Source organism: Heloderma suspectum, chromosome 1 (assembly GCF_057233095.1).
Source record: "Heloderma suspectum isolate Gila_16-S chromosome 1, 16-S_ref, whole genome shotgun sequence".
NCBI lineage: Eukaryota > Metazoa > Chordata > Lepidosauria > Squamata > Helodermatidae > Heloderma > Heloderma suspectum.
Window position 1 is genome coordinate 33,671,533 of NC_139458.1, and position 24,934 is coordinate 33,696,466.

At 43.8% G+C, this 24,934-nt stretch overlaps 1 protein-coding gene across 2 annotated transcripts in view; it reads right to left on the reverse strand.

Annotated features, from left to right (window-relative positions):
• UNC79 (unc-79 subunit of NALCN channel complex) overlaps window positions 1-24,934 on the reverse strand; it is a 222,922-nt gene that overhangs the window by 171,140 nt on the left and 26,848 nt on the right. For both annotated transcript variants that reach the window (XM_084840226.1, XM_084840236.1), the window contains 6 exons: window positions 17,549-17,641; window positions 15,505-15,560; window positions 10,729-10,858; window positions 7,252-7,316; window positions 5,179-5,267; window positions 1,351-1,391 (listed from right to left, as the gene is read on the reverse strand). In XM_084840226.1, coding sequence (XP_084696352.1) covers window positions 1,351-1,391; window positions 5,179-5,267; window positions 7,252-7,316; window positions 10,729-10,858; window positions 15,505-15,560; window positions 17,549-17,641 — 474 coding nt within the window. The remainder of the gene's footprint in view (window positions 1-1,350; window positions 1,392-5,178; window positions 5,268-7,251; window positions 7,317-10,728; window positions 10,859-15,504; window positions 15,561-17,548; window positions 17,642-24,934) is intronic.

Below are 24,934 nucleotides of genomic sequence, written 5' to 3' on the forward strand. Positions count from 1 at the left end.
GGTTGTCAAAGGCAGGGTTCCCAATCATGTTGTTAGGTCCATATACATGAACACTCGCATACGTGTAGGCTCTCCTTTGATGTTAAAATTAATGTGCGCAGGACAGGGGAGCAGAGCTACAGCTACACTGCTCCTCCTCCACAATGTAGTTGAACATCTGTAAGAGATTGTGGTGTTTCCTCAAAAATAAGCCAAGTTTCTGACTGAGGAATGCTTCTTTTCTAAATCAAATAGAAGGCACACTTTACTCGTACACGGTTTCCTTTTCAGCCCCTTTCCAACATCGCCTCCATTCCTAGAATAATTACAACATGGAGGGAAAGGACACCTACTGATGTCGCTGTGCTCCAACAGTAACAACCTTGACCTCCGCTTGTTGTCTGGAAGGCATGAAACCCTTGGGCTAATACATGGAAGTCAGGGGTGGGCCAGTGGGATCCAGCAGGGGGCCCTGTTCCCCCTCCAAGGGTTTAATCTATGCAGGTAGACAATGGGTTGGATCCAGACTTAGTCATACTCAAGTCCCATTGATTTCAATGGGTCTACTCTAAATATGACTGGATCCTACCAATTCCTGAAAGGGGCTCTAGGGTGTGTAAAAATAAGAACTACCTGCCTTCTGAGCACACTGTGCGTTTCTGCATGGGTCACAGCTCCAAACACAATTCCTCTGAGAGTGGGTAATTCTGTTTGAAAGAGCCAATAACTTCAGAACTACCTGCAGAGGTGGAGAGGGCTGCTTCTTCGAGCAAGTACTTCGGGCTCACTGGAAACTTTAATTGTTCTAATTTGGTTATTTCTCATGGCTCACCAGCAGTTCTCTTGCAGCACTCTGAGAAACCTAGCAGGCAGTTTTGGGATTGGGAACACAGGAAGCTGTCTTATATCCAGTCAGGCTGTGTGTCAGTCTAGTCCAGCATTGTCTAGAATGACTGGCTCTCTCCAGGGTCTCAAGCAGAGGTCTTCGCCATCACCTCCTCCCTGCTCCTTTCACCTGAAGCCAGGCACTGAACCTGGTCCTTCCGCATCCAAGGCACATGCTCTACCATAATGACCTACAATATAGGGGGTTGAGTTGAATGACCTCTGAGTCAGTGGAGGCTGATGGCTCTGATGTCAGTGGGGTGGTGAATCCGCTCTGAGTTTCAGTCAGAACTCTAAAGCAGCTGCTTTAGAGTTCTGACTGGTTCTGATTGAAACCCAGAGCAGATTCACTCCCCACTGACATCAGAGCCACCAGCCTCCACTTCTTTGAGCACCCTTATAATCCCACAATTCTATGATTCTATAAACACCCATATCACCATATTGCCCATATAACTTGCTATCCAACTTTAAATGCAGTCTTACCTTGTGGTAAAAGAACATCAATCAACCATTCACTGTGATCCCTTAAAAGGAAAAAAAAAGAAAAAAAGAATCAGAGTGGCTTGTGATGTTTGCTGCCCCCACCTCACCCCCAAACGAAACAGCCATTTTCTAAATTTTACAGGGTGGGCTCCTCATTATGATCATGACAAGCTTGTTTTATGCTGGGATCCTGACTTTGCTCCTGCTGGCCGGAGCATCTCCTGTGTAGAGTTCCACTCATGGACATTCCTGCCAGCAGAATTTGGTCCCGCCGGATCTGCGGCCCATCTGTGAACGGAAGGGCACCTTCTGTTCATGTCGCCTAGCTAGGATCCAAGCCATGATTTTTATTTCTAAACTGAACTGTTTGGGCTAGTCTTCTTTGTCACCTTGCATTCATTGCAAATTACCACCGCATCGATGTCAAGTCTTCCACGTTCGACCCTTTTTGCAGATTACACTGACAATCCTAATTTAGAAGATGAGAAAAGCCAGAGAGCATCCTGACGCTCCTCAGATGGCAAAAGGTACAAGCCAAACACAAAAAGAGAACACACAGCTCTAGTGTCAAAGACGCTGCGCTTGCCAGGCCTCCTAGCAAATTCAATTATGTTTTTGCTTCAGGTTTAAATCAAAGATCACTTCAACACCAAGGTGACCTGTATAAAATTAAATTACTTTTTTCCTTTTATCCTCTGCAAATGGTGTCACTGCGATGCCAAGGCAGTTATGGGACAGCCACACAAAAGAAGCAGACCTTCTGGTCTACGTGTCCGTGAATTTGCATTCACTTGCCCTAAAATTTGACGACGACTAGATTCTGAAAGCAAAGGCGAAACTATATTAAAAAGTGAAGCTGCAATGTATTTTTTAAAATGTAATCTTTTTTTCCCAGTTACTGAACAGGAGCCCTAGGCCAGATTTCATTCATAGCAACACTTCTTTTTATTATACAATGAAAATGCTCCCTTCTAAAAGTCTTGTGAAAGAAAATAGCCAGCAGTGAGAGGGGACAGATCTCCTTCTGTCTCTCTCTGGGGCTGCTGACACAATATTTGAACCATGGGTTGTTTGTTGAACCATGGGTTAGCATGATGTCTGAACCATCCTGAACAACCCAGCAAACCATGGGTTCTCAAGGTGGCTTGTTCGATAAAATAAGTCATGCTGCATGGTTAACAAGCCACCCTGACTGTGTTCAGACAACACACACTAACCCACAATTCAACAAACAACCCACAGTGCAAAACAACCCACACTCAACCACTGAGTGTGGGTTGGTGTGCTACATGAACAGCTTCTCTCTCTCTCTCTTCTTTGACACCCCCTTCTCTCCCTGTTTCCCTCTCTTTTCTGACGGCCACAAATTACCCACTTCTTCTGTAAAGCCAGGGCAAGTTACTATTTTTTCCGCCTAACCTACTTCACAGGGTTGTTTTGAGGATAAAATAGCATCACTGTTTCAATACCACCCTAAGCCCCTTAGGGGGAAGTGTGAGATACAAACGTGACAAATAAATAAATTGCATGGGGTGGTTTTACAGCTTATAAAGTGATAAGCTGTAGTACAGATAATTAAACTCCCTCACAGTGAACTCTCAGGGTAACTTGGTACCTGAAGGATCATCTTCTCCCATATATACCTGCCCAGGCCCTAAGATCAACCTGAGTGGTCCTTCTCTGGGAGCCCCTGCCAAAGGAAGTGAGGTGGGTGGCTACTAAGAAGAGGGTCTTTTCTTTTGTGGCATCCCATTGTGGAATGCGTTTCCCAGAGAGGCTTGCCTGGAACCTATGCTGTGCCATTTCCGGCACCAGGTGAAACCTGCTTTTTTTCCCCAGGCATTTTAGTCTTTCAGTTTCTGTTGTTTAAATTTCTTACTGTATTTTAAATCATTGCATTGCTGGTAGGTTTTATTTTGGTTTTTACTTTTATTTTATGCTGTAGTTTTAAACTTTTATATCGTATCTTATGTTGTATTTTACTGTTTTAATTGTTGCGAACTGCGCAAAGCACTTCGGGTACTGGGCAGTATTGAAATGTGATAAATAAATAATGAATAAATAAACTTGATCATATATATCATCTCTCTCAGTGGTGGTAGAAATTATTTTACCACATCAGGTTCAGATGTGTGGTAAAAGGTGTGGCAGATTGTGCTGTAGATGGTCGCCTGACATCGCAATCCTATACATGTCTACTCGGAAGTAGGTCTCACCATGTTCAGTAGGGCTTACTCAGGTAAGAGGCTATAGGATTGCAGTTGGAATGGTGTCTGTTTGAGGAAGTGGAATTTCTGAAGAGGTGCATCAGCCCTTCTGATTCTGTCAGTACAAATTCACAGCAAGATATTCAGCTTGCAGTACTGGCTTCCTGCATTCTTCGCAGGAGCGTCACAATTTTTTATCTCACCCGTCCCTGATTTATTAGACACTTAAGGCTCGCAATCCTATGCAGAAAAAAGTCCTACAACTCCTAACATTCCCCAGCCAGCCATGTTGGCTAGGAAATGCTGGGAGTTGTAGGACTTTTTTCTGTCTAAACATGCATAGGATGGCACCCTTTGGGCAGTGTACATGGGTCTCCACTCCATCCCCCATTTTATCTTCACAACAACCCTGTGAGGTAGGTTTGGTTGAGAGGTAGTAACTGGGACAAGGTCCCCCAGAGATCTTCATGACTGAGTGGGGATCTGAACCTGGGTTTCCATGGTTCTAGTCTGCTGCTTGCACCACTACATCACACTGGCTTTCGAAGGAAAAAGAGGGTGCCTTTCCCCTGAATGCATGTGTACATCACAGACAATGATGCCCTTATCCATACTGCTTTCAGTCTTTAAAAAAAAAAAAAAATGCTCTGTTCATTAGATCTGTCAACTTTTCTACTCTATGCAAATTGTAAGAGAACAAAAAGAGGCATGGTAGTCTGGAACAGAAGGGTTTAAAAAACAGAAAACAGAAAAAACTGTTTAGGTTTCTAGAATTCATGGCTATAGTGATGAGTTTTAAAAGGCAAAGGGAGAATTTCCCTAAAGGCTGCAAGACCAGAGGAGATCTGGGCAAATTCTGCAGGAGCCCTTCCACAACCAGGCACCCTCCAGATGTGTTTGACTACAACTCCCATCATCCACAGTTGATGGGATTTGTAGTCCAAATCATCTGGAGGGTGCCAGGTTGGGGAAGACTGTTCTACTGATATTTTGCTTTTCCCAGTTTGCTGTCCTCAATCATGAATCAAAGTCCTTATTTACTTCCACAAACCGGCTAATATACATTGATTTCCTTTTTTCCTACCCCAATATAATTGTACTCTTTTGCACAGCCACATCCCCCAGCAGATGTGGCATGGTCTCAAAAATAAATGACTTCCTGTGTTGCCAAATGGGGGGGGGGGAATCAGATTTACTGTGACGTGGAAACTGGTTTGCTTTATTCTGATTTCTGTCTGTTTCAGTATTTCACTGTCCAGTTTGTACAATGCTGTTTTGGTTTTTCATTTAATTGGGTCCCACTGTTTTAATACACTGGATAGGTGATTCTTAAGTTCATTGTGAGTATATTATTATTATTATTATTATTATTATTATTATTATTATTATGTTCATTGTGATTATTATATTATTATTAAGTTCATTGTGATCATTATTATTTTTATTAATTTTTTAATTTCTATCTGTTTCAGTATTTCACTGTCCAGTTTGTGCAATGCTGTTTTGGTTTTTCATTTAATTCGGTCGTGAGCTTTTAATACACTGGACAGGTGATTCTTCCATTCATTGTGATCACTATTATTATTTTTCCAGTCGTTTTTGCCTCTCTTGGTCTACCCACCCTGCAATCCTCTGGCTGCATTCTTCACAAAGGTAGAGAGGGGGTGGTTTATCACCCAAAGCCACAGATAAGGAAGCATCTATGCACATCTGAAACACACAGGAAGGACATAATCAGTTTCTCTCTCCAAAAAGGTGCTCCGATCAATGAACCCAACTCCCCCGAATATGAAAACTCAAAACTTCATAGGCACTTCAGCGCTTACACTGACAGAAGAGAATCTAGGGCCTTTCTCAGGCATTCCTACCAGTTTTGTCGGTGCTTGGCTGTGGGGAAAGGGTAACCAGTGAAGATAGCACAAATGAGTTGAATGTTTTGTTTGGGATATAATTGCTGATACTGCACTGATCTCAGAGAAAAAGGAAGTCAAGCGATAATATGATCATTTCTAATGGATTTGCTTTGACTGGTAAGCACGTTCTAAGTTCACTGAGTCCTTGGCAGGCCAGAACTAAGCAGAGCTTATATACAAGCAAGTTTGGGCTGGACAAGACTGGAAACACTGTTAGCTACAATATCAAAAGAAAACATTATTTGCTTGCCTTCCAAACTGAATTGTGGAAGCAACTTACTGGGTGGAAGGGAAGCATGTAGGATCTTTTAAAGCAGCTTCCCACAACCTGGTACCCTCCAGACATTTTGGACTACAACTTCCACCATTCCTGATGATTGCCCATGCTAGCTGAAGCTAATGGGAAATGAAGCCCAAAAGATCTGGGGGTCACCAGATTGGTGAAGGCTGTTTGAGACTTTTATGGGGTAATTCAGGTTTATTTTTTATCCCTGAGATAAATGGTACTCATGGTAGAATTTTGTGTTACAAGAGACATGGAGATGCCTTCAAAATGGCATCCCTGAGTCAAGTTCTCCCCTCTTTCTCATAACACGTTGCATCATTTGCTTTGTGTCATCATGACATCATTACACTGTGCATTTTGCCATCCCAACTTCACATCATAGGCTGGAGGGAGTGTGGAAATGCACAAGGTCATGATGTAAAGACATGGGGTAAGTGTTACTACACATTACAGTGGGGAGAGCTTGACTCTTCTTAAATATGAGACAGCTTGACATGGGGAAGTCATTTTTGGTGGCATCCCCTTTTCTCTTGTAATGTGCAGTTTCACCCTGCTTACCATGAGATTTTACTTTTAGTTCTGCCCTCAGTCTTAGCTCAAATGTTAACATATCCACTCATGAACATCTGACACTTCACCCTGAGCTGTTTGAGTGCTAAACATGCTTGTTGCAAAGAGCACAACCAAAAACTGGGGATAACACTGGCTTTTCTTTTCATGGACAGCCTTACTTTGCATGAGTTCTAACTACTCTACGCTGAATTACAGCTGTCCAACAGTTGGTCCTGTAGCTCACGGGCAGGCAGAAGGTAGATCTCCAAATATTTTGGACCAACTCTCAGCACTCCTGACCATTAGCCATGCTGGCAGGAGCTTATGGGAATCAAAGTCCAAAACATCTGGAGAACTACCTTCTCCACACCCCTGCTGCTGTTGAAGGACAGATGAACTCTACGTGAGCAAGGGTTGCGAATTGGTGGAAAGTAAAAAGGGAGGTATATCCTATATAGAAAGGCCAATCTGGGATTTCCTTTTCTTGGTCATATGTGGCTTCTGGTGTGGTAAGACCTCTGGTCCCCTAGAGGGTATGTACATTCTAGATGGTCTGAGTGTAAGCAAAGGACATGGGAGGCAATGTGTCTCTGTGAGGTTCAGCAATGTGTCTCTGTGTACAGAATTACAGTAGGTCTTTCAGGATCAGGAGGCAGATTTGGACAGCAAATTCCTGTTCCATGGACAATCTACAGAAAGGTTTCTAACAAATGGAAGGATTTAAACAAGAGTACTATTGGAAGGGGGGGTTACTGTGGGGCTTTGTTTACACTTGGCAGTGCCATGGCTTGAATGGTAGGCCAGTTTTGTGGACCTGACAAGGTCTTCCTTTCAGTTTCTAACTCTGAATGAGGGATAGCCCCAATATGCCAGGGACTGCTGAGACACAGTGAGAGCGGCTCCGCAGCGGACACATTCTAAGGGGTGCAAAAGTGTCCATTACCTTCACTGCCGGCTTGTTAATGGCATTATGGCATTCAATGTGCTGACAGTGTATGGGATTCCATGCTGAAAAACAAAACCACCACGGATAAACACACAAAAGTTAACAAATAGCTCATTATGAGTTAGATACAGTACTGAGTGAGACCAATAGTATCAACTGTATGAATTTCAAGTGACAGAATTTAGTCTCAGGCCCAGTTTCAGACCTTGAACATATGCCAGATTTAAAATTATTTTTTGCCCCATTCTAATGTCAGCCCAGCTTTGGCAGATATGGAGCCACAGCATAGTGAGAGTTCAGGACTGCAATGCATTCTGGATCCAGATTCAATACCTGATAACTCCTTTTAAAGGAGCTCAGGCCATCCACAGGAAAGAACCCAGCCTGAGAACCTAGAGAGATATTAGCTATGGTGAACTAGATACAGCACGAGTATAAAACATCTCCTTATATTCTAAACATGGCGAGTCTTCTTTATAATTCTGCACAATTTAAAAAAAATACAGTGCAAGGTATTTCTAAGGGCCGGTTCACACCACCATGTTCATCACTTGACTTCTGCAGACAAATGGTTACTTGAATGAGTGAATGGGCCATCACAGGGTAAAGACAGACATAGTATAAAATGAGAACTCGCAAGAAGACTGGCTTTTTCTCCAGCTTCACAGTATGAACAGTGGACATGTATACCAGTGCACTGAATGCTAGTTCAGTTGTCAGTTTTTCCTCTCCCCACGCCTCAGTGCTTCAGATGAGCTGACCAGCATTTAAAACAAAAAAAAATGTAAAGCAGTACATGTCCATTTAAATGTTCATTCATTAATAACATGAAAAAGAAACTTAAAAAAAAAAAAGCAAAACATCTGAGGATTGGAAGGAAGTTTCTTGACAACATCACAGGTGTTTGCCAATCAGCGCTATCCACACCCGGCTAATTGCTGCGAACACACAGAACCTTTTTCTTCTTCTTCCAGATTTCATCTCTAGGAAGGAAATGGACGTTTGTTCTGAATGCAATGAGGGTTCTTCCAGATTGGCTCCATTGCTCTAGAAATGTTGCATCTGTCTTTAGCCACCAATTTAAACCACATGAGGAACATCTGTATCTCCTCACCTCAAACTCATTAAACCCAAAGTACATTAGGGTTCTTCTCCATACATATGGGAAATGTGCACAGAGATAGTGGGTTATGCACAAGTTACACTCTCTCTCTCTCTCACACACACACACACAGACAACCCAATGCCCAGATATCAAAGACTTTTCTGCAACATTCATATGCATGTCTGTGCATAAGCAGGGCCTTCCAAGATCAGGAATCCTGGAAAAAGCAAGATTCCCATTCATGGGGAGCCCTACCTATGAAAGTACAAACACTGAAGTTGTGCCTTTTAACATGCTCGGAGGGTGGGGCGGGGGAGATGCTGCCACCCCTGTGTAGAGCAGATACATGGGAAATAGCCCTAACGTATGAAGGAGTTTGTGCTTGTTGGTGAGATCAGTTCACACTGTCAGTTCAATTGTGATCAGCCATATAGTGGAGCCAGGGCTCACAGGGATGCAGTGCCTACACTTTCATGTCATAAGGTCACAAGAACATAAGAAAGTCATGCTGGATCAGACCAAGGGCCCATCTAGTCCAGCACTCTGTTCACACAGTGGCCAACCAGTTTCCCAGGGAAAACTCACAAGGAGGACATGGGTACAACAGCACCCTCCTGCCCATGATCCCCAGCAACTGGAGTACATAGGCATATAGCCTCTGATACTGGAGGAAGCATACAATCATCAGGACTAGTATCCACTGATAGCCTTCTCCTCCATGACTCTGTCTAACTTCCTTTTAAAGCCATCCAAAGTGGTGGCCATCGCTACATAGCTATGGTAATGAATTCCATAGTTTAACTATGCACTGTGTGAAGAAGTACAGCATCTGCCAGGCAACCCCCATACACACTGTAATCCCACAGTAGTGGGGGTGGGGTGGAATGAATTTTCCCAGCAACAATACATTGTTGTCAGGGTGGAAACTGAGCCGATAGAACCCCAGAGCAGTTCTGATTCTGAGGAGGATCAGCAATCCGTGGGAGAGGAGCGCGGTCATCCCTCACAGGCACAGCAGCTGGCAGAGATTCCTCCTGCTGGCATTCCTGAGATAGATAGTGACCTGGGCAGTGAGAGAGTGCGGGAGGGGGACTTGCTAGACGCTCGATGCAGATGCAGGGAACGACGAGCGATGGAGGGCGTGGAAAGGAGGCATAGCACCCGTTTGGCGCGCAAGCAACGGCTGCCTCCCATGGACCCAAGGGAAAGAGGAAGGATCTCTCCCTAGCCCATAAGTTCAGGGTCCTCAAGTGATTCTCCTTCAAATGGGGACCAACTGCCTACCCGGAGCATAGGCTACTCTGCTGTTTCTTGCTTAGTCGCTGGTGATTAGCATCTGAAAGAGTCATTAAGTTGTAAAAGGATTAAAGCCTTGAGAAGAATCCTTTCGTCTGTGTCTTGAGTTGGCTATTGGAATGTACTGAGAGAGGTCGCTAGGGCGCTCCTGACAATTGTTCCCTGTTGTAATACAAAGTATTTTGGGATGGCTTGGTCTTGAATGGGCAATTATGACACATTAGCTTTGCAAAAGAACTGCTCCTGGTGATGAAAACTGCCAGAACTGGTTCCTTGATATGGATCAACACAGATGCCTGGATTTCTGGAATCTTCTTGGGGGCGTGGCTATGGGGACTGTCATGATGAATGCCTGCACCTCAAAATTTACCACTACACCACTGGCCATGACTCATTGAGTACTGAAGAATCTGAATCTTAGGGTGAGAAGAGAAATCAACTGATCTACATCTGCATGTGAACCAGCCCCATATGAGAGCAAGAAGAGAGAATATGGTGGCAGTGCCAAAAAAGAAGGACATTGTGTTTCTTATCAGTCTCGAATCCAAACAAGAAAGTTTTCACCTAGCCACAGAGATTTCAGAGGGAAATTTGCACAGTGGCAGATCAACAGGTTCTGTGGCTCCATTACTGCATAACTCAGGAATGTCATTATGGAATCATAGAATTAGAAGGTGCCTAATGGATCATCTCATCCTAATGGATCACCTCTGCCCAAAGAGAGGACCTTTTCCACCTAAAGCATCCATCACAGTGACTTGAAAACCATCAGTGAAGGACACTCCACACCATCTCTTGGCAGCTGCTTCCAATGCTGAACTCCTTTTCTAGTCACGAGATTACTAGAAACCACTGCCATCTTGGCTGCTTTACTCGTTGACATATCGGGGAGCACACTGATCCAAAAACACACTCCTATATGTAAGTACTTGGCATACAAGGCTGTAAGCACATTATACACAGGCTGTTGAATGCTGCTCAGAAAAACGACATCTCTGTAACGTTGGTGCTAAGCTTCCACCAGGCATGACCATTTAGCACTGACGTACAGCTTGACTGTGCAATACACTTACCTGTGTATTGGAGTCCTCGGTACTCACTTATTGCCCCGGGAGGTTTTAAGTTGGGCCAGTAGTGGAAAAGCATTTGTACTGCGGGTGGTTTTACTTGAGAAGGGCCGTATGCTATTACGTACAGCAGGTCCTAAGAGAAAGACAGGGGCGCTGCAGGTTTAATTTCAGAAAGTGTCAAATGTTCACAGGTGCAGCAAGACCATGCAACAGAACATAGAAAACGATGCGCAAATCCATGCTCCTTTGGAGGCTTGAACATGCTTAGGCTGCAGGCCGTACCTATTTATCTGGGAGTTAGCCCCACTGAACACAACAGAACTTACCTCGAAGTAGACATGCACAGGATTGCACTGTTGGCCTGCAGTCCTATACACTACCCCGAGGGTGGTGACTCCAGTGGAAGCTGGTGGCTCACATTTTGGTGGGGCTGTAATTCCATTCTGGGTTTTAGTCAGAAATCTAAAGGAGCTATCCAAGGGGCTAAACTCTATCCTCAGAATGGATTCTGCAGCTTGGATAGTGCCTTTAAAGTTCTGGCTGGTTCTGAATGAAGCCCAGAATGTCATCGTAGTCTCACCGAAATCGGAGTCACCAGCCTCCACTGGGTGAAACTGTAGCTGCTCAGGTTTTGTTGGACTCCATCTCCCAAGAGATCCAAACAGCATGGTCAGTGGTCAGGGGTGATGGGAGTTGTATTCCAGCAACATCTGGAGGGACACAGGTTCCCCATGCCTACACTACACATATACCTGGGAGGGAGCCTCACTGAACTCCATGGGACTTACTTCAGAGTAGATATAGATAGCATGCCATGACAGCCTCAAACCATCTCCTTCTGCTCACATCTGAATCCTCCCAGAAAGATTCTAACCTGATTCGCACAAAACGAGAAATCACTGTGGATGAATTTCCCCGTGGGGTTTCTCATCATGGCAGCAGCCATTTTTAATATGTGGGGGTGCAGCAGGGGCGCACCATAGCTTCTTGTCACATGCAAACCCAGTGAGCGTGGGTTGCTGGGGTGGTTGACAAGCCACCCAGAACCCACAGGCTGTTTTAGGGTTGTGGGTGGCTTGTCAACCACCCCAGCAACCCACCCTCACTAGGTTCACATGCAACAAGAAGCTATGGTGCGCCCCCGCTGTACCCCCACATATTAAAAATTGTGGCACTGAGAAGCCCCATGGGGAAATTCATCCACAGTGATTTCTAATTATGTGCAAACTCGGCCTTATTCAGAATGAATTCTCATTGGTGGCACCAAAATACTGGCGTGCCCTCCCCTCCTTCTCTGTTCACTTTGGGGCTAGTACAGTACAAAAGGCTTTTTAAAACATGTCAACAAACTTATAATTTGTAATGATCTCTAGCTTGGATTTAGGGTTTGCTTTGTTTTAACTCAGGGGTGGGCAGGCTGCTGGCTTGTTTTATTCCCTAGAACCATAGGTCTATCCACTAGAATGAGGTGCAAAATATTAGCTTGGAGTGGGGGGATATATTCTTAGAATTAAGAAGCCAGGATGCCTCTGAGCTCATACTCAGCCCAGAAATTTATTTGCAGCACCAGAACTGAGCTCACAGCTTGTCACACAAAAGCTCATTCCTGGTTTTTCCCCAAACCTTTCTTTCATCTCAGCAGCCTAATTCACAAAGCAGGAGCAATAACGGAACCGTTGTTCCAGAACCACTGGAGCATTCTAAAGCCTCCTGTGAGGCCTTGGCAAGGCACTTTGCAGATAAAATTGATCAGATTAGGAGTGTAACTCCACACGCTGTGGATACAGTTAGTGAGCAAGAGGCGGCCTGCGGCAAACCGGTTTTGTGGGATTGGTTCCAGCTTCTTCCTTCTGATGAAGTGGACAAGGTGCTTTCATCTGTAAGGCCGACCACCTGCTTACTTGATCCTTGCCCATCTTGGCTCATTATGGGCTGCAGAGAGAGACTGGGTGAGGGGATCAGGGCGGTAGTGAATGCCTCCCTTGAGGAGGGAGTGATGCCATCAGCCCTCAAGCAGGCAGTGATAAGACCGCTCTTAAAGAAGCTCTCCTTGGATCCCCAAGTTCTGAACAATTTTCGCCCAGTTTCAAATCTGCCATTTTGGGGCAAGGTGATTGAGCGGGTGGTGGCGATGCAGTTGAAGGCACACTTGGAAGAAACTGATTATCTAGACCCATTTCAGTCGGGCTTCAGGCTTGGGCATGGGACAGAAACGGCCTTGGTCGCCTTGGTGGATGATATGAGGAGGGCTCTGGATAGGGGTGAATGCTCCTTCCTTGTTCTCCTCGACCTCTCAGTGGCTTTTGATACCGTTGACCACGGTATCCTCCCGGACCTCCTGGAGGGGTTGGGCATTGGAGACACTGTATTGCCGTGGTTCCAGTCCTTCCTCTCCAGCAGGTACCAGAGGGTAGCACTGGGAGAGGAGGTTTCGGACCCGTGGCCACTCACTTGTGGGGTGCCACAGGGTTCCATCCTCTCCCTGATGCTATTTAACATCTATATGAAGCCACTGGGGGCTATCATCAGGAGGTTTGGGGTGCGGTGTCATCAATATGCAGATGACACGCAGCTCTGCCTCTCGTTCAAATCTTCACCAAGGTTGGCCGTAGAATCCCTGTCCAAATGTCTGGAGATGGTGAGTGGCTGGATGGGGAGGAATAAGCTGAAGCTGAACCCTGACAAGACCGAGGTACTTTTGGTGGGAGACAAGAGGAGGCTGGGGGATGTTGACCTGGTGTTGAATAGGGTACCCTTGAAAGACCAGGTCCGCAGCCTAGGGGTCATTTTGGACTCCCAGCTGTCAATGGAGGCTCAGGTGTCAGCTGTGAGCCGGACAGCGCTGTACCAACTCCATCTGATACGGTGGCTGCGCCCCTTCCTTCCCGACCATCTGCTCCCATCGGTAGTACATGCCTTGGTCTCCTCTTGTTTAGACTACTGTAATGTGCTCTACGTGGGGTTACCCTTGAAGACGGTTCGGAAGCTGCAGCTGGTACAGAACGCGGCGGCTCTCCTGATTAAAGGCAGCCACTGGCAAGATCACATCACTCCAGTGCTGAAGGAGTTGCACTGGTTACCAGTTGTCTTCTGGGCCAAATTCAAGGTGTTGGTTTTGACCTTTAAAACCCTATATGGTTCCGGCCCAGCCTATCTTAAGGAGTGCCTCCAACAACACCAGACAGGCCACTTAACAAGATCAGCCTTGGATGGCCTTCTCTCTGTCCCATCAGCCAGGACAGCTAGACTGGTGGGGACGAGGGAGAAGGCCTTTTCTGTGGTGGCGCCCACTCTGTGGAACTCCCTCCCTAGGCAACTCCGCCATGCCCCCTCTTTAATGAGCTTCTGCCGTGCATTAAAAACGTGGTTGTTCAGGCAGGCATTTGGGGTGGGTTAGGGTATTTTAGAAAATGTTTTTATTGTAGAATTTTATTGTTTTAAACTGCTTTATTATATGCTGTACATCGCCCAGAGTGGCTGGGTGACCAGCCAGATGGGCGATTAATAAATTCAATAAATGAATGAATTAATTAATTAATAAAAATGGGGAGCGAGTAATACTTTGAGATCACCCAGAGATCTACCAGAAAATCCTGATCTACCTGCTGCCCACCCCTGATATCACTGTTAGATTTGGAGCTATGTGATTATTGTTTTGTTTTTTAGGAGCCAATCTACAGGAGAGATTTACTGTGGTGCAATGCACCTCACACATGGATGTGACACGTAACATTACCGCCAACTCCACATCAATCGCAGATTTTCCTGCCCTTTAAGCTGCATTTTCGCAGAGTCGCTTTGTGACAGATTTTCCCTTTAACACAGTTTATCTTGTTTTTAAAAGAAAGCATTGTCATTCTAACATTTTTGTAAGCTGCTTTTTAACAGAAAAGAAAGGTGATGACGATGGTGATGATGATGCAACATTCTTAAAGTGACACTTATTGACTGATAGATGCTGACTCTGAAAGACTGAACAAACTGGAAAGGGAAGTTAGTGGTATTGCAACAATCCAGACTAAAGGAAAGAGTGGCTCCAACTCTGGCGCAACTTGGGTGAGAGAATAGAGTGGAATCTTGGTACGGTCCAGGGATGTGGGTTGGTTGGAGAAAGGGGCTGTCTCTCCCCTGGAGCAGAGTTGTCCATCTCTACATAGACTGTCACTATATTCAAGGTCTGTTATGCTTATATTCAGAACTGCAAAAATCCAGGCACCCAGTCACCAATAAAAATTGGACCTGGCAACAGGCAGCTAGGTTGCTACAGAGGTCAGGAAGCCAGCCCCCTCCCCTGCAAATCTGGCTCCTAGAAAATCTTGCCAACTCCTAATTTTTGCCCCCCAAAATGTCTCCCTATATATGTGTGTGTTTTAAAAGACTGAATCAATGCTATTTTTCCAGAATTCCATTAGCCCAGGCCCCTTCTAAACCTGGAATCCAAAATGAAGGCAATGGGGAGTGGGGGGGGGGATTTCATGCATACTTGCAATTACAACAGGGCTGGACAGAAGATAGATCACCAGATGTTTTGGACTTCAACTCCCAGAAACCCTTGCTAACATGGCCAATGGTCAGGAATGCTGGGAGCTGAAGTCCAAAACATCTGGAGATCTACTTTTGCTCATCCCTGCAATATCATACTTATATGCTCCCCAAAATGGATCAGCAATCTAAATTGTTCCAACTGATTTGGTAACACAAAAGTGATATCACTGTTAAAATAAACTATGGTTCATACTACTGTTTCTACCATATATATTTGGTCACAAATATACTTACTTTCCACACTTCTTGTTTATACTTCATGAGGCACTCCAGTAACTGACAATGGTACACTGGGAGAGAAAAGACAAACTCAGTGGAAAACTTGAAATGCAAAATCAAGGAACAGAAATGCTTTGAACCATACGTATTGGCTTAATTAGTGTCTATTTGGTGGTTCAAAGCCTACATGGTAAACAGGTAATAATAACATTTGATGATTCTTGTTTGGATGGTCAGCATCACATATATGGATTCCTGAAGCCAATTCAAATGCTCATCAAGGGCACATTCAGACTGCATTTCTCAGAATGCACAAGGCAGGTTGCATGTGTGAATATGCCCCTATCTCATAGTCTTCCTGTATTCAAAACACTTCCTATATGTGCAAAGTTAGCACAAAGAAGACAGTTCTAAGCCAAGGGTGGGCAGACCTCAGGTTTGCTGAATCTATTTTACTAGAATCCTGAGATCCACAAACTGAACCCTAATGCAAAAGACATGCACATAGAGGGGCTGTTCACACAACGCACTAACCCTCAGTGGTTGAGCGTGGGTTGTTCTGAACAGTGGGTTGTTTGTTGAACTGTGGGTTAGCGTGTTGTCTGAACGCAGTCAGGGTGGCTTGTTAACCATGCAGTGTGGCTTATTTTTTTTTAACAAGCCACCTTGAGAACCCATGGTTTGTTGTTGGGTGGTTCAGGGTGGTTAACAAGCCACACTGCGTAATTAACAAGCCACCCTGGCTGTGTTCAGGCAGAATGATTACCCAATCTGCAGAAAACATGCTGCATTCAGACAGCACGCTAACCCACGGTTCAACAAACAACCCACGGTTCAAAACAACCCACACTCAAACACTGAGTGTGGGTTAGCGTCGTGTGTGAAGAGCCCCAATAGGAAAGAATTACCAGCCCAGGAATTTGTTTGGAGTACCAGAACTGAACAGAGCTCACAAACCTTCCACACAAAAAAGGATTCCTGGTTGCCCTGAGCTTTCTTCACTTCAGCAGTACAGTTTACTGGACGTGGTAACTTGTTGCTGCTATTGTTAAAAAATTGGGTGTCAGAAATCCTTGCTGAACTATCATTAATCACCCAGAGCTCTACCAGTTGATCCCCATCTCCCTTTTGCCAACCTCTGTTCTTAGCTAACCATGTTCTGGATGGTATGTAAGACTTCCATGTGGAGGTACATTCAAAGATAAGGACTATTGCTGCTGTGTATTTCAAACAAATCCAGGTTCTCCTTACCACAGGAGGTTGGAGCTTCTTTTGAATCATCTGATGTCAGCTACTGCAGTAGCACTGCCATCTTTTTATCGACACAGTGGCTGCAGCAGCCACCTAACAGTCAGGGTAAGTTTTTCCCCCTAGCATAGCAATGTTATCATGGGGGAATGTTCACCTATTGGTTTTTGAGTGTGATAGAGCTGTTAGACCAAGGAGTCTTTCTCTGTTAAAAAAAAAAAAAAAAGTGGAGCTAAGCCCTGCACACAATAAAAAGAATAGACCTCCATTTATCAGAACCGACACGACAGTTCCTATCTTTCTAACTGCAATGCATTTATCAGACTGCAGGAGTCGTAATTTGTCCTTCTGTAAGGAGGCGTCATCAAGAACCTTATCAAAGTGCAGAATGTGAAGCAATCAACACATTTCTATCTAAATTTAATATGAACTTCAGTGTTCCTTAATTATCACTAAAGCAATTGTGATAAAAACCGATGCTGTTCCATTTTCCGGCATGAAAACAGAATTTACAGAACTGGTTCAAAGTCTCTAACACTGAGATTGAAATGTACCTTTGCGACACTGTGAAATTAATTATCGCCAAAATAGCTCCTTCAGGCAGACATTTAAAAAGGGCAATTTTCAATTCCTTTTCAAAATAAGAACATAGTGAGAAGCATTAAAGATCTTGTTGAAAAGGAATTCATGCAGTGTTAGCTTTCAAGTAGGTCTGCTAAAGAAAGAAAAAATACACCCCACATTTTTAACATGCTGTTATGTGATTTATATCCTGGAAGACTGACAAACAGCCATAAAAACTGGTACATACCAGGATTGGATGTATACTGCATTGCTATCATTAGCATTGAAGATGCAGAAAGATTAACATGAGCAGGTACTCCTTCTCTTCTTGAAGAGCCCACTTCAAAGAAAACAACAACAAAATTAGCATCTAACAATACAGATTTGTCGATTCCCATCATTTCTGTGGACCACCCAGACAGCTTCAGTTATTGGATGGTATAGAAACGAAATAAATAATAGTAAATAACAATAAAAGCTTAATCCAAATATAGAATTCATAACAATTCAGCCAAAGTGGCACTACATGCATGATATTTCAATGGAGCTCATTCCATGACATTTAATTTTATTTATTTATAGAAGTTTATATTTTCTGCATCTCACTTATGCCATCTTATCATAGCATGTATACAGCATGTACATAAGGTCTACCTTTGTCCTGGATGGCAGCCAAAGATTTCCAATGTGAATAGTGATTCACATTGTGACAATCTGCCCATGTCAAGAAGCTACAAGCTGCAGGGGTCCCCAAGGTTTTTGGTTTAGTAGCCACATTTAGAATTTTGAGAGAGCGTTGTGGGGACTCTCACAAAATGGCTGCTGGGGGATTGCCTATTGCTAAAATGGTGGGCATGGCCAGACACAAAACGCTCATTTCCCAGAAGGATAACTGGTGATACTAAAAGAAAACAACTTGCCCAAGAACCTGACTTTAAGGCAGAGGTGAGTTCTGAACTTCAAAACACAAAACCACTCTTTTGACCCCAAATAAAGATGGTGCTGGGTAGCAGCATGGTAGTGTCCCAACAGGCATCATGTTGGAGACACCAGTCAGAGCTGGTTGGCTGGGGATGTGTCAGAACCATGTGCTTTCTCCATATTTTTGAACTTAATTCTTAACATTGTCCATCCTTTTCTTACTTAGCCATGCTACATGACTCACAAACAGGGCTGCCCTTGCCATGAGCCCCAATGAGCCCTGTGGCTCAGGCGGCGGATCAGGAGGGACGGCAGACTGTGCCTCCATCTGCTGCCTGCAGGGCTGCCTGCTGTAGTCACCCCTATGACACACCATCACCCCCAGGTCTGCGCCTCCCCGTTGCTACCGCTGCAGCCTGCTAGTCCACCAGCCCCCAGTGGAGCACACAGCTACTTTTGCAGGTGTGGAAAATACTGTTTAATATTAAATGGCATTTAGCACTACAAAAAAGCATCTGGCAGTGCCCCCAAGGGGCTTTTCAAAGCACCTTCTCCATGCCTCGCTCTGAAGAAAGGCCTTCCTCGGAGTGAGGCATTGAGGGCAAGGTGGCCCCAAGGAGGATCTGTGCCGCTACCACTTTGCTGCAATGACAGCAAATATGGTTTAAAGTTTAAACCGTTCAAGTTTACATTTTAAATTTTAATAGTTTAGACTTTAAACAGCATTTGGAGCCATCGTTCTCTGGGGCCAACTCCTTAGAGCGCAGCATTGAGGGGTGTGATGGCTCCAGAAATCCTGCGATTACTGGCACCACTGCTGCTGTTCAGGCAGCAGCAAAAACATTTCAAAAGGACAGGGTGTGGGAGGGAGAGGAAGAGGAGACAGAAGGTGGAGGAGGAAGCAGGCTGCAACAGATCCACCTCACCTCAGCTATATCTTGTGCTGGCCCTATTCACAGCCAGTGGGTCTTCTGCACAAAGAATTGTACAGTATATTAAATAAGTTGCGGTGGAGGAGCAGCCCCAGTCTTTAGATGCAAGGGGAGAGGAGAGGCAGTGGAACTGGAGCAATTTTTTATTATTTACTTATTTACGTATTTAATATATTTCTACACTGCTCTGTAGCTGAGGTTCTGCTCAGAACCTATTTATTTATTTATTTATTGCATTGCTACACTGCTTCATAGCTGAGGTTCTGCTCAGAACCTATTTATTTATTATTTATTAATTTAGTATGGATTATTTATTTATTATTTACATATTTATTTATTACATTTCTACGCTGCTCTGTAGCTGAGGTTCTGCTCAGAACCTATTTATTTATTTACGTATTTATTTATTTATTGCATTGCTACACTGCTTCATAGCTGAGGTTCTGCTCAGAACCTATTTATTTATTATTTATTAATTTATTGTGGATTATTTATTTATTATTTACATATTTATTTATTACATTTCTACACTGCTCAGTTGCTGAGGTTCTGCTCAGAACCTATTTATTTATGTATTTATTTATTTACGTATTGATTGATTGATTGCATTGCTACACTGCTTCATAGCTGAGGTTCTGCTCAGAACCTATTTATTTATTATTTATTAATTTATTATGTATTATATATTTATTATTTACATATTCTTTTATTTATTACATTTCTACACTGCTCCATAGCTGAGGTTCTCTGGGCGGTTCCCAAAAATTAGTCTCATTTGTTTCCACCAAGTGAAATGGCTTTAAAAACAAATGGAATGATCTTATTTTCAGCCACCATATATTCTAAACTTTTTAATGATGGAATTGTAGGGTTTAGAATAGTGAGCAAGAGAGAAAAACGGCAGGAATTTGAAAAGAGATTGTGATAAAGAAAATACATAATTGGAATACAAGGACCAGCTTGGCTTGGGTCTTGTACCATGTTCGGTAGCAGTATTCCTTATATTAACTTTCTGATTATCAGAGGAAAAAGTCAGTACCTATTTTTTCAATTTTTGTGAAATTACGGGAGTCTTAATTGCTTGTCTATGAGAATACTAAATTTGCAACGTAGATTAGCTCGATCAAGGTCATCATTAAGGTGCTGCATGAAGCAACACTAAAATATTTATGCTAGGAAACTGCTATAAGCAATATTGGCTCAGTTCAGATGATCTTCCAAACCTTGATTTGGAGAATCAGAAATTACTTGTGGATTCATACACTACTTCCTCTCAATCCTCTCCTCCAATAGCAGCTCCAATTCCAATAGCAGTTTAGCTCTAACCATCATTTGCTATGTTGTCTGAGCTGCAAATGATGGTTAATTTTTGCCCTCCAAATCAGAACTAGAAATCCATGGTTTAGTGTTATAAGAATGAGCTACAGCAAGCCTCAGGCTTGAGCAATCCCCCGTCCTGTCTCCTCCCCTGGCAGGGCAATGAGGAGGAGATCATAAGCTCTGCTTCGGTTTTAGATTAACTGGAGTTTACTACATCATATGAACCATAAACTGTAGTTAATCTTAACTAGGCTTACGTAGTTGAAACAAGCCAGCTTCATAAACTATAGTTTGAAGTTGGCTTGTTTCAACAAACCATAGTTAAGATTAGCCACAGCTTGCTTGGGTTCACACATCCCAAAAAACTGGCTAAGCTAAAATGGAAGCAAAAGCTTCCAAACTCCCACAGCCACACTGGAGGGGGAGTATGCAAGCCTGCAGGTCATGGTAACTCATTCTCATAATGCTAAACCATGATTTAGCGTTATATCTAAATGAGGCCATAGTGCTAAATTAGGTGGTGTGATACAGGAAGGCAATTCTTAGTTCTTAACACTAACACATCCACACCGATAGCTCAGAAAGAGGGTCAGAAATGCTTTTGGAGTGATGTGAGAAAACACTCTGAAAACTGGAGGGTTTTTTTCTAGCAGACACATGGCAATAGGTACACTTGGCTGTTTGTTAAGCTAACAAGGGACCCACCATACCAGCTTTTCCCAACCTGGTGTCCTCCGGATTTTTGGAACTACAACTCCCAGCATTCCTGATCATTGGCCACACTGGCTGGGGCTGCTGTGAGTTGAAGTCCAAAACATCTGGAGGGCATCAGGTTGGGGGAAGCTGCACTGGTAGTGAAAACAACAGCAAATGGGAGCAAAAATATTCATGTGAGCCTTCCTAGCAGTCATTTCTTGCAAATCCCCAAGGTACATTTCAACATTTAAATTTGATGATGTGCATATTATTCATTTTTAATGTCACAGGAAATCTAAAAGCCTAATATTTTCAGCATTTCAAAATTCAGGACCTTCTAATAATACTGTGCTATCAATTTCCCCAGCTGAACTGGATTGTAGCAGCAGGAATATAGATGGATGCAACCAAAAGGTAACGGCCAGTAATGAGGACAAATTCAGTACTAAGGCCATGGATTGAACCTGGGACGTTCTGTATGCAAAGCCTGTGTTCTGCCACTGAGCTACAGACACTCCCAAGGGAGAATGGATGCAACTAATGCAACATGTTGCTTGGTCCAACCTGAGGAGTGCACAGAAAGCAGGTTCTAGCACTGAAGCAGGGGTCAAATTAAAGCTATGCAAGAAAACACTTCAGAGTGAGGGTTGAGATGCCATCGCTTATTCACTCTATAAATCACCCTATAAAATGCAAAACTATCTGTAAGACTGTCCTTTGGGAGCTACAGAGGCCTTGATGAAGATGTAGCTGTAGAAAAGCAGTTCTGTAAACCAAAACATGAGGGGGCTTAGAAAATGAGATGGCGCCTGCCATTCTAATAGGGGTGTATAAGAAATTTGTTTCAGTTCATTTGTGATCAGGATTTGCCCAGTTCACACTTTCCAGACCAAACATGGACTTGGGCTGAATCTACACTTACCGCCTTTTTTCGCTTCCAATGAGGTTTCACCGCCCACCTTTCACACTACGCAGTAGCCGCCTCGAATTGGAACCAGAATTTCCCACTTCCGTGCTCCCACTTTCAATACCCAAATATCCCGCTATTTCCCCTTAATGTGCTCTAATTTTCCGCCTTCGCTACCATATCCAGTCGTAGTCCCCTCCCCCGCCTGACCCTTTGCGGTGGTGTTTGTATTTCCCTCCTGTCCAATCACAGCTCTCGATGGCCCCATGTCTTCTTCCAGCTACCAGTCGCATAGCTTCCTCAGCAGCCCCCGTTTCCTCAGCAACAAGCAAAGGGCTGGATGTGTGTGCGCTTGTCTGATCTCGGAATCTAAGCGGGGTCAGTCCCAGTCAGTGCTTGGATGGGAGACCGCCACTGTGAAGCTTCACAACTTCGAAGCTTCAAAGATCATGCCTCAATTAGGAAAAAAAACATCACGGAAAAGCCCCGATTCTGTGAGGATAACGCCTTAATTTAAAAATAAACAACATCTGGAGTGGGGGATAGGAGGGGGTAAAACTCATTAAAACTCATCATTAGTCTCATTTGAAGGGATACAACAACCCCCTGTTCAATGCAGGAAGCCTGATTCCCAGGCGGTCGCCCATCCAACTACTGACCGGGGCCAACCCTGCTTAGCATCCGAGATCAGACAAGCGCGCACAGGAAAACAGCAGGAAAACAGCACAGCGCTCGAGTGTGAACCGAGCTTGTGCATTCGATGAAGCACTGCAACGGGGAAAATGGGTGAGTGTGAATAATGACGTTTTAATGCGAGAGCGTTTAATCCGACGGGACATCGAATTCATTGCGATAGCGGGCGCAATGTAGATAGGCCCTTGGATGCAATCTGTGGTTGAACATTTCCGAGCTTGCAATGTGATTCACAGACCCCCTCAAAAAATGCATTTGGCAGCAAGCATACATTTGAAAAATGTGCACAAATGCACTTTAATCAATGGGAGAAGAATGCGTACATTTCAAAGATGCACGCAATTGATGCATACATTTGGAAAAGTATGCAAGAAAATGTGCACAGATTTTCATGTGAAAAGAAAAAAACAAACCTCGCAATCTGATATGGACTCGAGTCAGAACGAACTGCGAGATGGAATTCGGAGAACTCCAGCGAGCTTGAGGTTTGCTAATTTGAACATTTCTACATTCTAATCATGAATAGCTCAGTATTTTATCTGCCACAAGTAGATGTGATCCTATCTCAGATGGAATTATTCTCTTTGATAATCAGATCCCAACAAACACAGCCAGAAAATGCATTGTGACCAGAAAATGGTCACAATGTACATTAATGCTACAATCCCACACACACTTTCCTGGAAGTAAGACTAATTGAACTCAATGGGACTTACTTCTGAGGAGACATGCTTAAGACTGCACTGTGAAATTCTAAAATATATATTCTCCCAGTGGTATATGATCTAGGACATAAAACACATAGGGAAAACATCAAATGCTCTATCATCACGAAAAGATAAAGGGCTTATTCACACTGAGCTTTTATCCTGTGATTGAGATTGCTCCTTCATGGAAGTTTGCAGACTCTTTACATGACGCCATGATCATTCAAGGCGGCTCCTGCACAAAATGCCCTTTGTTTCATTTTTACATGGATCACAGATAATGAGCTATCAAATTACCCTGTAGTGTTCCGCTTCAGTTTCCTCCGTGAAAAGGGTAAAAGTGGCAAGAAGAGGAGCGAGATCAGTGAAAGATGTGGAAGGCTCAGATATGGAGAGAAGGAGGGGGAAAGGGGAGGGGGGAAAGGAAGCACATCAAAAAGGGAGTTCTTGTGATCCTGCATTTAAAACAGAAGCAGAAAGCACCATTTTAAATGCAGGATTTTAGGCTGGTGTAGAGATGCCCAAAATAGATACTATAGTCAAAGGTAATTGTAAAGTGGGCAGACAAGGAAAAGTACTTCTTCCCATCACTGTGCACGTACATGTGTGCACAAGTTTACTCATGTTTTCGGAGAGTTATTCCATAAGACAGCAAAAGGTCCTATAATTCCCAGCTGGCTGGGGCATGATAGGAATTGCAGGACTTTTTCTGTCTAAACAAGTTTTTTTTTTTTTTAAAGTATTTTTAGCCCACCCTTCATCCTAACATAAGACTGGTAAACAAAAAATGTAAGAACCAAAATATGCCACAAATAAAATACAATAAAAATGTAACATGACATTATAGTAAAAGCAGATCAGAGGCATAAAAAAATAATAAACTAAGCTCAAACCAATGCTACTCTTTAAAATGCCTGGGCAAATAAGTACATTTTAACCTGACAGCAAAATAATAACAGCATCTGTGCCAGGCAAGCTTTATGAGGAAGGCATTCCCAAAATGGGGTGCCACTGCAGAGAAGGCCCATCTGCCTAGTTCCTATACAACAAGCTTCCCATGACAAAGGAACACAGAGTAGTCTCCTCTGAAGATCATCAGACACAGGCAGGCTGATATAGGGAGTGACACTCCTCTAGGTAGTTGGGTTCCAAGCTGTTTAGGGCTTTAAAGGTAAGCTCCAGTACCTTGAATTGGGCTCAGAAGCAAACAGGCAGCCACTGTGACTTCTTGAGAATTGATTTAAATGTAATAAGGAGACAGATCTAAGAATCTGTACAAGGCCAGCCCCACCATTAGGCAGAGTAAGGCGGCTGCCTCAGGCACCAAATGGCGTAGGCAGGGAGTAGTGGTGAGGTGTTGGGGGCAGTGGTGTCATGGTAAATTTTGAAGCACATACGCTCACCATGTCAGTCCCAACAGCACAGCCTCCAAGGAGCATCCAAAAATGCTCTGCTTT